Source organism: Nyctereutes procyonoides, unplaced genomic scaffold (assembly GCF_905146905.1).
Source record: "Nyctereutes procyonoides isolate TBG_1078 unplaced genomic scaffold, NYPRO_anot_genome, whole genome shotgun sequence".
Taxonomy (NCBI): Eukaryota; Metazoa; Chordata; class Mammalia; order Carnivora; family Canidae; genus Nyctereutes; species Nyctereutes procyonoides.
The window spans coordinates 5,053,131-5,067,420 of NW_026575128.1; the positions used below are offsets into that span (position 1 = coordinate 5,053,131).

A 14,290-nucleotide genomic window follows, 5' to 3' on the forward strand; every position below is an offset into this window, starting at 1 on the left:
CGCATGTACCTCCCCCAGGCTGCTGCCCTGCTCAAGGCCTGGGAAGGTGAGGTGCATGAAGACGCAGAGATGATGCGAAGGAACTGGGGTTCTCCTGTGTTCTCATAAATGTTACTGTGTCTGGAATTTTCTAAGTGGTAAGCTTCAGGATTGGAAACAGTTTGGGAAAACTCCTTCTTAAACATTTTCACTGCTAAGATGGGCTGTGGTGTTCATTCTGACCCCCCACTTGAGTGCAGGGGCCCCGGTCCCCCCACGGAGGATGGCTCGTGCTGGGGGGGAGGTGGAGGGACGACCTTGCATTTGCATTTATTTTCTGGCTCAGCCTTTTTGACTTGTCACTTTGTGTTATATAAATACATAAACATCAGTACGTGTGGATAACTGATAAATAAATGTTAGGTTGAACCACAAGCAACTGCTGTTATTCAACCATTTTGATCCTCAAAACGGACAGTGGTCATGATTTACCAACGTGTCGAGGGTGTGTATGCTCAAGGTGCTTACTGTTCGTGTATAAGAAAAACCTTTGGAGGCCCCCTGGCTGATGTAACCTTCCTCAGATCCCCGCCCGCACCCCCAAAGCTTATTTCTGTACCCTAAGAGGCTTTAAAAGATTAAATTGGAATAAATAATTCGTATGCCAGTGGCATATATTCCAGCAGTACGGGAGAATGGTCAATGAAAAAAGTCCATGTGGCCAGTTGTCCTTCCAGAGGCCGAGCTTTGCACACACAGGAGTGATATGCACACGTGCATGTGCCTTTTCCCACCTGGTAATACAGCTTAGAAAGCATTCTAGAAATGCAGCTTACAAGCCTCATTTCTGTTGGCCACCGAACATTCCTTTATATGCGTACAGCACACCAAAATTTATGTAACTAGTCCTCTACTGACGGCATTAATGCTGCTTTTCATCTTTTGCCATTTCGGGCAGTGTTGCAAATACGATTCTTAGTGGTGGGATTGCTGCGCCGTGGGGAAATGCGTCAGGGATCTCACTGTGACTTTATGTCGCCCAGATCACTCTTTTACACGTGAATACTTGTATTTTTTTTTCTCCTTGTCCATTCCTTTTGATTCCTGCAGCTCCTGAGGATTTTTCTTGGGTAATCTGTTCCCCATAACAGTTGGAATATTCTGGAGCTTTCAGCTTTGTAAAAGGCATGACTGTTGCCTCTGGTGTTGCTTTCCAGGGTGGAGCTGCAAATGCCATTAAGAATTCCCCTTGTAGGGATCCCTGGGTGGCGCAGCGGTTTGGCGCCTGCCTTTGGCCCAAGGCATGATCCTGGAGACCCGGGATCGGATCCCACGTCGGGCTCCCGGTGCATGGAGCCTGCTTCTCCCTCTGCCTGTGTCTCTGCCTCTCTCTCTCTCTCTCTCTCTCTCTGTGTGTGTGTGACTATCATAAATAAATAAAAAAAATTAAAAAAAAAAAAAAAAGAATTCCCCTTGTAGGGCAGCCCTGGTGGCGCAGCGGTTTAGCGCCGCCTGCAGCCTGGGGTGTGATCCTGGGGACCCTGGATAGAGTCCCACATCGGGCTCCCTGCATGGAGCCTGCTTCTCCCTCTGCCTGTTCCTCTGCCCCTCTCTCTCTGTCTCTATGAATAAATAAATAAATAAAATCTTAAAAAAAAAAATTCCCCTGGCTGGCTCAGTTGGTAGAGTATGTGACCCGATGTCAGAGTCCTGAGTTCAAGCTCCACGCTGGGCGTAGAGCTCATATTAAAAAGAAAAAACAACAGTAAACAAAAATTCCCATTTTTGCCTTAGCGCTCTCCATATAATTCTCTTAGAGTCTCGTTTTGGGACCCTGTTGATGATGCTTGTCTCCAGGCGCTTCTGTGAGGCCAGTGCTGCAGGCCCTGGGGCCCAGCCGCCTCCTGCTGCATAGACGGTCGTACCAGGAGGCGCCAGCAGGTGGCAGGCAAAGCCCCACAAGCGCCGCGGCCTCCCGGGGCTCTGATCTGGGGGGAGAGTGTTGGGGGGGGGTGTTGGGGTCACCTTATCCTTTTCCTCCACCTGGTTTTGCGGCCGTTTCGTGAGCGGGTGGCCAGTTTAAGACGGCCAGCAGCTGCCGTGAGATGGGCTTCGAAAGGCCGCATCCCAGCCTGACAGCCTGGGGCCTCCTCCCCATCCAGGAACTAGCTGGAAGGATTTACATACCGTGGCCTGGGATGGCTTGAGTTTCCTTAATTGCAGGACTCTGCTTCCTGCCTCTTTGAGCCAGATCTCCCACACCCTTCCCATGAACCGGGAGGTCCCCAGAACCGGCTCTTACTCACCGCCCTCGACTCCACCCACCGAGCTACGGTCCTGGGGAAGAAACTGAGCCAGAGGTTTGAGAAGCCCTGGAGCAAAAGTGCTAGGATCCCAGGACTGCCTTATTTGGGGGGCAGGAGTCTCTGGGGACCAGCTGGGCTGAGGGCTTGAGGTGCTGGCTCCATGCCCCCCGCCCCCCAGGTCCCAGATGTGTCCTTCCCAGTTTCTCTGCGGGAGACCCCTCCAGCCCCTCCTTCCGGGCAGGGGTCCTGCCCTTCTGTGTGCGGGAAGAGATGGGGTGGGGAGGGGGAAGGAAGCGGTCAGGGTGGCCTCTCCCCAGTCACTGCCCCGCACCAGCACCGGGGCTGGGGGTTGGGGGGACTGGGAGAGCGACTCCCCTGGAGCCCCAGCGCCCTCCTGCTCCTGGTTGAAGTCCCCCAGACGGACCTTGAGGGCCCTCTGGGCTTCCCGCAGGCAGGTGGGGTGGGGTGGGGACACCCAAGGGAGGGTTCCAAGTTTCATCCACTGGGGCCCAGTTGCTTCTCTGCCCAGGGAGGCCAAGGTTTCTGTTAGTGACCCTGGCCCCTGGGGAAGTTAGCCCGCCTCTGGGTCAGGCCGTGCTGGCCAGAGCCTGGGGGTGGCGGGGCGGGGGGGGGGGGGGGGGGGGGCTGGCCCTCCGGGAGCTCCCCAGGATCATTTCCCAGCAATGCAGGGATTTGCATACTCCCTGGTTTCCCCGTCAGCCGCTAGGCCCTGGAGGCAGGAAGGTGGAGGAGGAAAGGGCAGCGGCGCGGCCCTGTGGGCTGGGTCCCCTCGGCACCGGAGCTTGGGGGTCTCTGCCGCCCTCTGGGCCCCAGAAGCCCGCGTGAGACGTGCCGCCGCAGCCTGGGGCTCAGCCAGGGAGCCCGGGCCTGGAGGGGAGGGGGCTGCGCAGGCCACATGGCCAGGCCCTGCCATCCCCCCCACCCCGGCGGGCCCCAGCGAGCTGAGGGGTCTCCTGGTCGGCCTGGAGCTGCGCAGGGCCCCCCTGGGGACCCCCTGTGGGCGGTGGGAGCACCCAGGCCCTGGGAGGGAAGGGGCTGCGGCCGGCGGGAGGCGGGACGGGGAGGCCCGGGCCAGGGGGCCAGGTGCCCGTGGCTGCAGGTCCTGGGGGGGGGGGTGGCGGCGCCGAGGGGCCCCTGCCTCCGGCCCGCACGCTCCTCACCCCACACACCCCACATGCTGTGGCCCTTGGGGCTGGCCCCCGGCTGGCGGGGTGGCAGGGGGCACACGCTGCTTCCAGGCCGCTCCTGAGGCCTCGTGGCCTTCCCGTTCCACGCGGTGCACCGACAGGGGCCTGGTGGGTGCTGCTGGGGCGGCCCCTGCTGAGCAGGTGGCTGGGATGGCCCTGCCCCCCTCCCGGGGCAGTAGGGCTTCTGTGGGGGTGCCTCCCTCCCTCCCCCAGGGCCTGCGAGCCCTTGCAAAGCAAACCAGCAGCGTCTGGAGGCCTTGCTTCCTCAGCTGTGTGGAGCCAGGGGCCCCCACCCCAGGGCCTCCTCCAGCCTGCCCTGTCCCTGGGACCTCCGGCCACGCGCTCGGCCTTGCCTTGCCGGTGGCCTTCCCTGGCCGTGCCAGTGGCTGATAACGAACTGGACAGTCTGGTCTTTTAGCTTCCCGTCCCAAAAAAACAAAGACCCATAAATAGCCTTTTAATCTGGAATACGGTACCTGATTGGAAAAAAAAAAAAAATCTTATAAGGCAATGACATTTCTTTGTGCAGCTAAAACCTTCCGAAGAGGCTGGAAGCAATGGGCATGGGGTGCCCTGAAGAGCACGAGTGGGGGCTGCAAGAGAACGTTTGCTCAGAGCATTCCCACCTTGCCCCTGGGTTCCCGCTTCAAATGCAGGCTTCTACAGAACGGCCAGGGTGGGGGCCTCGGTGGGGGCCTGGGTGGTGCAGTCAGCTGAGCGTCTGACTCTAGATTTCTGCTCTGGTCACGATCCCCAGGTCCTGGGATCAAGCCCCAGGTCAGGCTCCCTGCTCAGTGGGGATATGCTTCTCCTTCTGCCCCTCTGCACCCCCCACACAATTTGCTCTGTCTCTCTAATAAAAAAAAAAAAAAGATGTTCAGGGTGAAGAACTCAGCGCGCAGGGAGATGGCCAGGCTGGCGTTTTCTTCACCAGGCTGTGCAGCTGTTCTGTGGCAAAGCAGTTTCTAAAAAAAAAGAAAGGAAGGAAGGAAGGAAGGAAGGAAGGAAGGAAGGAAGGAAGGAAGGAAGGAAGGAAGGAAGGAAGGAAGGAAGGAAGGAAGGAAGAGAAGAAAGAAAGAAAGAAAGAAAGAAAGAAAGAAAGAAAGAAAGAAAGAATACAGATACTGTAAAAGCTTCACAATAAGTACAGATTAGGTGCGGTGTCCAAATATAGAATGATTAAGACTGTATTTTTTCAAAAAAACCCCTATTTTTTCCATTTTCTCCTGCTGATAGTGTTTGTTTTGGGATCATTTTATAATCCAGCTTTTCACTTAAAATATTTAACCTTTAGATCTGATTTATCTGAAAAAAAAAAATGTATATCCCTGCCTGGCTTCCTTCCTCCTAGGGGCCGCTAAGAGTTTCAGGATGGTGAGGTGAGCACAGCCTGCAGCACTTACTATGTGCCAGGCACTGGGTCATGTGCTCAACACGCATGCTCCCCGCTTCACAGATGAGGAAACTGAGGCCCACCCAGAGAGAGGTAGTCACTTGCCCCGGTGACATAGTTGGTGGCAGGCCAGTTCCTGAGTTGGGGAGCAGGACCCCCGACCTCCGAGGTGACGCTGGCATCACCTGCCTGGGAGGAAGGGGCTGGAGCCAAGCACCCAGCCCCCCCCCCCCCCCCTTGTCTCCTCAGCTGTCCTAGAAGCCCTCTTCTCAGCCAGGTGGTTTTCTGTCCTCGGCTCTGGTCACCGAAGAGAAAAGGGGAACAGACCAATCCTGCCCCCAACCCCTGCCACCCCCTCCCCACACCACGGCCTCAGGACTTCAAGCCCTTACCTGCTTCAACTCCGGGACCTCCCCCACCAACCCCCCACCCCCGCCTGTGGGTCCCCCCCTCCACTCCAGGCCCTGCCCCCAAGGGGCAGAGCACTTTGGGTGGGTGCACATCTGCGGACCCCCCATTGCCCAAAGGCCCCGGCCACACCCCAAGCACAACACAGGGCTCGCATTAAACTTTATTGACACGTTAAGAGAGGCAAGGGCTTACACTTAGGATAGTCACGTTACACCTGTACAGGTACATACACGCACCCCACCCCCGCGGGAGGGCGAGAGGACCCCCAGCACAGAGGCCGGGGGTTGGGGGCTGGGACACGGCGAACAGAGCAGGACGGAGGGGGTATTAAGAAGCATCTTGCTTACTGACATGAAGCCGGGTGCCCCGCGAGAGCACCCAAGAGGCCTCATTGGCGTACAGGAGGGGCCCTTGGAGGGCAGGCACACGGTGCCTAACTAGCCAGCCGAGGCCGGCGTCCCAGGGACGGGGCGGAGGGGGGGCCGCGCACAGGGCCCCCAGCCCAGGCCTCTGCTCCCCACCGCCGCCCTCCCCGCCCTCCGAGAAAGGAGGGTTTGGGCTTCAGCCACGACGCCTTAGGGCAGCGTCTCCTTAAACTACAGATACAATGTGCATCAACAGGGTGATCGCTCCTGCCCCGCGACGGCGCCACCGGGCGGGGTAGGACCAATCCTACAGTATCTTTGGTTTGTGGGTTCCCTTCCCTACTTCGATGGCCCCTCCGACTGGCTCACTGGCTAGGGTGCTGGGGCTGGTAAGAGAGGATCTCCGCCGCCAGCCGCTGCGGGTCCAGCAGCTGCGGGAAGCGCCCCATCACGGCCTCTACCAGGTGTGGGGGGAAGACCCCGCACAGCTTGGTGTACACGCTGGCTCGCTCCTTGGCCAGGCTGCCCGGCGCCCCCCACGGGCCCCCCTCGGCTGGCCCTGGGCGCTCAGGCAGGACGGGGGTGGGTGGGGGCAGCGGGTAGGGCTCCGACCAGTACTCCCGGGCCGGGAAGGTAGCCGGCGGGGGCGTGTAGTCCGTGGGGACGCTGAAGTGGCCGCCACCCACGGGCCCTCCGAAGGCGGGGAAGGCCCCCCGAGGGGCCGGGAGCTCCGCCCTGTAGGGGCTGTAACCCGCGTAAGGGCCGCGGGCTGGGGCCGGCTCAGCAGGGCTTCCGCCGCGGACGCCCCACAGTTCCGACATCTGGCTCTCCAGGGAGCCGATGCCCGAGTCCAGACACTCCTGGGACGTGTACGAGACGGAGTCGAGCGTCTGCGGGAACCAGTCTGTGCGCCCACCCGGGCCACCCCCGCCAGGTGGGAGGCTCCTGCCCGCGGGGCCCAAGGGCGCCGGGGGACCCTCTCGCTGCGGCCCCGGGGTCGCCTGTGCTCCCAGCGTCCCCTCCAGGCCGCACGGCTCAGGCTCTGTGGGCATGGAGCCGGGCTGCGACGAGGGTGAAGGCCGCCGGCCGCTTTTGTCCTTGCCCGGGGCCCGCGGGGGCGACAGGAGGGCATTGGCGCGGAGCTCGTCGGCCACCGAGCGCTGGGGGCGGCTGGGCCGCTCGGGGTGGAAGAACCGGCACTTGATCCCGTAGGTGCACTTCCTCCCTGGAAGGACGGGGTGTCAGAGCGGGGGGCTCCCGCTCTGGGGCTGGGACAGGGAAGGGGCCCCCGAGGGTCTCTTACCATAGGGGCACGGCTGCTTCCTGTGCTCTGCCGTCAGCGGCTTCTTACGCAGGAAGTTGTCCAGGCTTGGGCCGTGCCGGCCCAGGGGGTCATCGGGGGGCATGAACCTGGGGAGCAGGCGGGAGGCATGGAAGGGCTTCCCGGGGAGAGGCCAGACCACGACCCCACCAGGGACAATGGGAGGGAGAGCAGTCCCTAAAACTGGCGATCGATCGTCCTGCAGGTCGTCCCTGGCAGCCAGCGTGAATGCTCTAAGGAGGGGGGTGGCCAGGGGGCCCGGCTGGAGGGGCCCTCAGAGCAGCCCTCAAGGGGGGAGCTCTTGGGGCAGTGGGGAGGCCGGGCTCCCGGAAGTCTGCACCTAGGGCGGTCGGTCCCCAGGAACCCAGTGCTGGAACCAGTAACCATAGCCCCCCACACCCACTTCTGCTCCGCCCCCTGCCCGGCCTGGCCCAGCCCGATGCCCCCTTCCACCTGGCACCAGATCCCTCACCCCCAAAGCTGCCCAGATGCGAGGCCGTGGCCCCAGCAGAGCTGCGCCCCCACCCCCCACGCCCGAGGACGCGTCTGCCTCCCCCCGGGGACCCCAGACCCGAGGGCTGGCACGTACTTGTCGTTGACGAAGGAGTACATGAGCAAGCGCTCCTCAATGAAGCGCTTCCACTCCTGCCGCTCACCCTGGAGGTCCCGGTAGGTGTCGTTGGAGACCACGACCCCGTCAGACTCGTAGGCCAGCTTCACGATGAAGCGGTCGTCGTAGCACACCACGCGCTTGCCCCCCACGCGCCGCGACGGGGTGAACACCAGGATCTTCTTCTTCTCCAGCTCCCGCAGGATGTGCTGGTCTGGGAGATGGCGGCACAGGTCAGGGCCGGGCCTGGACCCTGAGCGTCCTGGCGGCCAAGGCCCAGGGGCTCGGAGCCACAGGTACACCAAGGCAGGAAGGGGCAGCTGGGAAAGGAGACGCTGGTCCCTGCTTGAGTCCTAGGGGTGGCCGGTCACACAGCCTGAGGGTCTTCTCTTGGGCAGAAGCCCTGCTGGGGCGGCGAGGCCACCCCAGGTGAGGCGGGATGGGGGTGCCACTCACCTGTGATGGGCACATCGGGCCGAGGCTGCTCCTTCCTCCAGGACGGCACAAACACCGTGATGTCTGTGTGGCCCCGCTCCAGGAACCAGTTCACCGCCAGGAGGATGCCGCGGCAGGAGAACACCTCCTTATTCCCGTGGCTGCAGGACCAGGAGGGTCGGGGTCAGCCTGCGAGGGGTGGCCGGCCCACAGGGCCCTGGGCCCTGGCCAGGCGTGCGGACGCGGGGCTCAGCCCACTGCCCTCTGGCCCCAGGCCCGCATTCCCCGCTGATTCCCACAGCGTCCCGGATGGCCACACCAGGGACTTTCCCTGAGTTTCCATCTCCCGACAGTGAGGAGCCGCCCAGGAATCCGGTGGCACCCGCTCCCCGTGTGGAGGAGGGTCAGGCCGCTTGCAACACACCTGGGGGTGGGGGAAAGGCTGCGGGAGCTTTCTGGTTCCTGCCCCACCCGGGGGGCGGGGGGGGGGGGGCCGGGACCACGGGGACACAGGCTCCCTGAGTCACTGCTCCGCCCTCGCCCGCTGGGCGGTGCTGGCGGTGGGGGTGGGAAGGGACAAACTAACCCGGAGAGAAACCAGATTGCTCCGGATTAAACGTGGATTAAAGTTCAGTCCCACACAGGCCCCAGGGCCCGGGAGTGAGGACGGCTCAAGGGAAGGAGGCAGGATCCATGGTCCAAACCGGGGCGGGTGGTGACAGTGGGACACGGCTTAGGAGTGTCGCAGCCTGAAAGTGAAAGAGCTTCCTCCCGAGGCTGCCAGTTCCCCCAAATGCCTGTCCCGGGGCCCCTCCTTGCCCCCCTCAGGAGGGTGTGAGCTGAGGCAGAAAGACCATCTGGAAGCAGCCAGGGGACTGTTAGCAGGAGGGCTGGGAGAGGGGACATCCGCCCTGCAGGGTCTGATGGCTGGATGTCACCCCATCCAAACCTGGCTGGATCCAGAAGCCAGCCTGGCAGCCTCTGGCTTGCTCTGGCTCAGTTTCCCTATCTGTAAAAAAACGGGCCTGTCCGTCTGCAGTCTCGTTAGGAAAAGCCCGTGTCCGTGGCCTAACTTTCCTGTTTCCTTGAGGTCAGAGACAGCCCCACAAAGTAGTGGAAGTTCCCACGGGCTTCCTGGGAGGGTAAGAGGGGGCTGGGGGTTCCCGGGGAACACTGGGTGTTGTGGGGGGGGGCTCAGGCCCCAGCTGCGGCTCCCTCCCCAGCAGCCCCTGCCCCTCACGAAGCCCTCCATCAACAGCCCTGACGTTTGTGTTTGGCAAATAAAACAGAATGAACGTTACACAAAAGAGGCAAGTCCACGGGCGACCACATCCTGTGGGTGGTGGTAGTTGGAGTCCCAAGAGAAGGCAGAGACGGGGGTGGGGCCGCCGGGGGGGGCACAGAGGGCGCTGGGGGGGGGCACAGGCCAGGGCCCCCAGTCTGAAGGTCTCCATAGACCGTCAGGGAGCCAAAGTCCAGTGGGAGGCAGAGCCTGGGGCCGCCCCTGCCCACCAGCCTGCTCCCAGGGCACGTTCACGCGTACCGGGGTTCACGCGTACCGGGGGCCACGAGCAAGGCCCTGACCCAAGAGCTCAGAGTGCACCCCTCAGCGAGCCTCTGAGGAGGGTCCTGCACGTAAAGGCCCCTTTCCCCTTCGTTCCCCTGACAAAACTGATCCAGAGCAGAGCACAGCAGGTGCAGGCACGGGGACAGGGGGATGGAGCCTGTGCTCACCTCCGCCCCCAGTGCTGATGCTCAGACAGGTACAAGCACCAGCCCTGGCGGCGGGGCCAGGTGGGCTGAGGGGGTCCCAAGCTCCTACGGGAGGCCATACGAGGCCCACGCCTCCTTGGTCCCTTCGAGGCCACCGTGAAGGAACCTGAGGAGCCGCAACTCATTTACGGTCCCCCGGCCAGCGGTTAAGAGACAGAGCTTGCATGTCCAGGCCCCGAAGTTCTTACAGCAGAGAGGGAAGCTCCCAAGTGTGGAGTAGGGGCAGGCAGGGGACAGGGCACAGGGGACGCGAGGCCTTTGGCAAGCTCCTCCTCTTCCTCCAGACCCTGAGCCAAATGGCACTGCCTCCAAGAAGCCTTCCCGGACCTTCCAGGACAGGATCCCCGGTTTCTCTTCACAAAGCCCGGTGCTTCCCCCCCCCCCATCACATCCGCACTCCCTGGGCCTCTGCGGCCTCCCCAAACCCCCAGCGTGGCTCTCTGGCTCGGGTAAGCCGTCGGCACACGCACCCACCGTGCCTGCTTCCGTACACACGCGTGTACATGCATATGCCCCCTCCCGGCCAGCGTCTGCAAGCCCCAGGACTTTACTGGGACGCCCGAGCTTCCAGGACGGCGCCCCGCCTCGGGCATCCAAACCCTGGGCCGGGGACAGGTCTGCTCGCAGCTGCCCTCGCTCCCAAACACTCGCTAGGCAGGCAGTGAGAGCCTGGCTCTTAGGAGCTGAACCCACCAGGCAGTTCCTCAAGTCGAGCCGGGCCAGGAGTGGCTCCTTACAGCCAACTTGAGTCCCTCTTGCTGCAATGGAGGAAGCTCCACTGGCACAGGAAAACCAGACATCCTCCCCACCCCCGCGCAGTCCGGTTTGCCCAGAAGGTCACCCCTACCCCCCGCCCCCAGCCTGGCTAACTAGGCTGGCTAAGTTGTGGGAGGTCGTAGGGGACTCGGCTGGGCTGCTCCCACCCCGGGATCCAGGGCAGGACCGGGCCAGGCCGGCCAGGTGAAGAGATCGGCCTGGGCTGGGCCCCGGGAGAGGAGAAAAATTCCCTTAGAAGGAAACAGAGGTGAATTTCCCCACGATTTGCATACGGTGGGGGCCGGCCTGCCCTGGGGGGGGGGCAGCAGGGCAGGAACCGCCGCGGAGACAGGAAGTCAGAGGCTGGAATTCCCCTCCTGCTACCGAGGACGGCTCAGAAACCCCCTCCCTCCGCCCCCCCCCCCCCCCCCCGCCTCCCGCCCCGCCTCCCCCCCCTCCTCCCGCCGGGATACAAACACACAAAGCACATGGCTGGCCCTGGGGAAGAAGTCACAGGCCCCAGAGGAGACCCCCTCTCACAGCACAGGCGGTGACCTGCTGCCACTAGCAAGGGGGAGCCGGCTTTACCCAACCTCCCGCCTCGGCTCAGCCCATTTCAGAGACAGGAAGACCGATCAAGGTGGGGCGGGCAGGGCGGCCTGCACACCGGGGGAGCTGGGCCTGGAGCAGCCTGACCGCTGACTCGGCCCAGCTGGGTTGGGAGTGGGAGGCGCCCACCTGGAAGGCCCCTGGGGCAGCTGGGGGAGGGGCCCTGCCCAGGCTCACTCACAAGGGTCGGAGGGTCTCCCTGACCCAGGCCACTGGGACTCTTCCTGGTGAAGGATCCACCCCACCCTGACCCAGAGGGCGGGGCCTGGACTGAAGGGAGATCTGGGCTTCACTTGGCCCCATTCCCTGTGACAGTCCTCTCGGAAAGGGGAGGTTCAGTGGGGTGGACTCCTGGCCCCAGGGGGAGGGGGTGTGCGGGAGCCCAGGCCCAGCGCAGCCCAGGTAGCTGGGCTGTAGCAGAAGCGACCCAAGTCACTGCTGACCTGCCCCCCGCACCCCCGCCCCACAATGTAAGCCAGATCCTCGAGGTCACTCTTGGTCACAGCACCCAGTCCTGCCTCCTCAGGGGTCCAGGTCTCGGACAACAAGGCCTCAGAGGCCCCAGACCCTAAGTAACAGTGGCGACAACTCCCGCTTACTGAGCTTGCGTTTCCAGGCTTTGTGCCTCCGCTCCTCACAGTGTCCCCGGAGCAGGGGTTCGCTAGGTCTCCCTGACCGAGAGGGAAAGCTCAGAGACCTGCAGTGACTGGCTCCCACAGGGCGAGCCGGCCCCACAGCCTGATCCCATACCAGCATGCGGCCTTGGGTTGCAGGAGAAGAACCGAGAACGAGTGCTGGTCTTCAGGGAGAGACGAAGAGCCCGTGGTGAACGCCAGGCAGAGAAGGACACGAGTGCGAATCCCTGCTCTACCACTTCCCGGCAGCGTGCTCATGAGCGCATCTCTGAGCTCCTATCCTCACTCCAAAACATTCCTAACAAACCCACTTCTAAGAAGCCATCAGGATTAAGGGAGAGCCTCAAGCAAGGGCTTTCCCTTCCTCTAGAGCAGCCTGTGAGAACGGGTCAGACTCCAGCAAGCCCCTCTACCAGAGACAGAAGCATATGGCCACCGTTCCTGGCCGCAGGCCCTCGTCTCGACCCCAGAAACGACACGTACCTCATGGCCACGTTGCTCCCGTCGATGACCACAGGTCTCAGGTCACTGCCCTCCTTGTTCTCCTCCGGGGGTGAGGGCTCCAGGCTGGGAGCCTTGGGAGTGCCCCCACCCCGGGGGACCAGGGGGGGCTGAGTGCAGGGGTCCAGGGAGCTCTGGCGCCCCCGCTCGGGTGCCGACCCATGTTTGACCAGCTCGCCCAGCACTGTGTTGGTGTCGGCCTGCACCCCCAGTTTCTGCAGGGCACCGTGGATCTCAGCCGACGAGTAGCCCAGCTTGCGGAAGAAATCAACCTTCATCTGCATCTCCGCAGCCGCGGCGTCGTCATGGGCGCTGGGCTCCCGAGGTGGCCTGGGGGAACCTGGGCAGCTGCGCCCGTCAAGCTCCCACAGACTCATGGTGGGGCCGGCCTCCTGAGCGGACCTCTCTCCACGTGCCAATCACAGCTCAGACCGATGGAAGACACCTGTCACAGCTCCTGTAGGACCACGGAAGGAGTTAGAGATGCAGGGCTGGGGGGCTGCTCTCTCCCACCCGGCAGGTCGAGGCCACACGGACTCGGTGGCACCAGGCAAAGCCATCTGCATGTGTCGCCTCTCCTCCCCTCTCAAAAGCCATCCTGGCTGGGAGTTGTCATCCCCACTCTATAAAGGATGAACCCGAGCCACAGACTTTCAAGAACTGGCTTCAGGTCATCCATCCAGCTGTTAGCTGGTGGCGCAAGGGCTTGAACTCGGGCAGCCAGGCTCCACCTCCCACCCCGCCCCCGGCCCCACGGCGCCCCGGGGGACCCAGAGGTCCCGGGCGGCCTCGCACCACGTCGCCGCGCCCCCACCGCTGCGGGGCGGGGCCCCGGGATGGAAACGGGGGGGGGAAGGGGAGGGGGAGGAGGGGGGGAAGGGGAGGGGGAGGGGGAGGAGGGGGGCTTCCCCGCCGAGGCCGCCGCCTCCGCTCGCTCGGCGCTCGCAGCCCAGGCCCAGGAGGGGCCCCGCGACCCGACTCCCGGGCCCGACAGAGGAAGTTTCCGGGGCGACCCACCGGCGGGAAAAGTTGCTGGGAAACTCCGGTTGGGGTGTCCCGGAGGCGGCCCCGAGCGCCGCGCTCCCTCGGCTCCCCGGGACCCTGGGCCTCCCCCCGCCCGGCCGCCCCAACTTGGGCTAAGTCGGAGGAGGCAGGGGTTCCCGAGGACCCGCGGCGAGCCGCCCCGCGCGCCCCCTCCGCCGCCCTCCCCGCGCCCCGCGCCCCGCGCCCCGCGCCCCCGCCTCACCCCGCCGAGCACCTGCCGCGGCCCGCGGCGTCTCCATGGGGCCGAGTCCCGGGGGCGAGGCCGGCGGCGCCTTTATACGGAGCGGGCAGGTGGCGGTCGGCACCGTGACGCGGAAGCCGGCGGGGAGGCGGCCCGCGGCCCGGGAGCAGGGGGCGGAGCGGCCACCGCCCCTTCCTGCTCCGCCCCGGTCACGCCCCGGGATGCCAGGCCACGCCCCCGGGATGCCGGGCCACGCCCCCGGGCTGCCGGGCCACGCCCCCGGGTTACCAGGCCCCGCCCCCGGGCTGCCCGGCCCCGCCCCCGCAGCCAGAGCGCGCTCGCCGGCGGGGCCCGAGGTCGGGGGGCGGGGCAGGGCCGCGGCGGCCGCTACGTGCGCGGGGCGGGAGCGCACCCCCCGGGGCCCAGCCGGGCGCGCGCGGACTCCCCGGGGTGCGCTCCGCGCCGCGCGACACCTACGCCCCGGCTGCCACCGCTCGGCCACGGGCGCCTCGAGTGACCCGGGTGCACGGAGGTCGCCCCACCCGCCGCTGGAGGTCGGTCCGCAGCGGCAGACCCGGGCTCCCCCCCCCGCCCCCCCGCCCCCGACCGAGCCGGGAACACGCAACAGGTGCACCGGGACCGCAGCGGGGACACGGCGGGGGGCGGTGAGGACACTGGCCGGGATGGACCAGCACAGCCAGGAAGTACCCTCGATGGGGGGTGAAAAAGCAGCAGAGAGGTGCTTACAGCGGTCGCCGTGAGT

At 64.1% G+C, this 14,290-nt stretch overlaps 1 protein-coding gene across 2 annotated transcripts; it reads right to left on the bottom strand.

The window, feature by feature from the left end:
• Positions 1-5,445: 5,445 nt before the first annotated feature.
• On the bottom strand, positions 5,446-13,680 carry ZC3H12A (zinc finger CCCH-type containing 12A). 2 transcript variants are annotated; one of them, XM_055342079.1, is made up of 6 exons: positions 13,561-13,680; positions 12,285-12,759; positions 8,050-8,189; positions 7,573-7,807; positions 6,966-7,072; positions 5,446-6,887 (listed from the first exon to the last, which is right to left on the bottom strand). In XM_055342079.1, the coding sequence occupies exons 2-6, from the start codon at positions 12,677-12,679 to the stop codon at positions 6,028-6,030; spliced, it is 1,737 nt and encodes a 578-aa protein (XP_055198054.1). In that variant the 5' UTR covers positions 12,680-12,759; positions 13,561-13,680; the 3' UTR covers positions 5,446-6,027. The 2 variants fall into 2 exon arrangements, with proteins under 2 accessions (XP_055198054.1, XP_055198053.1); XM_055342078.1 differs by having other exon boundaries at positions 13,549-13,680.
• Positions 13,681-14,290: the final 610 nt, after the last annotated feature.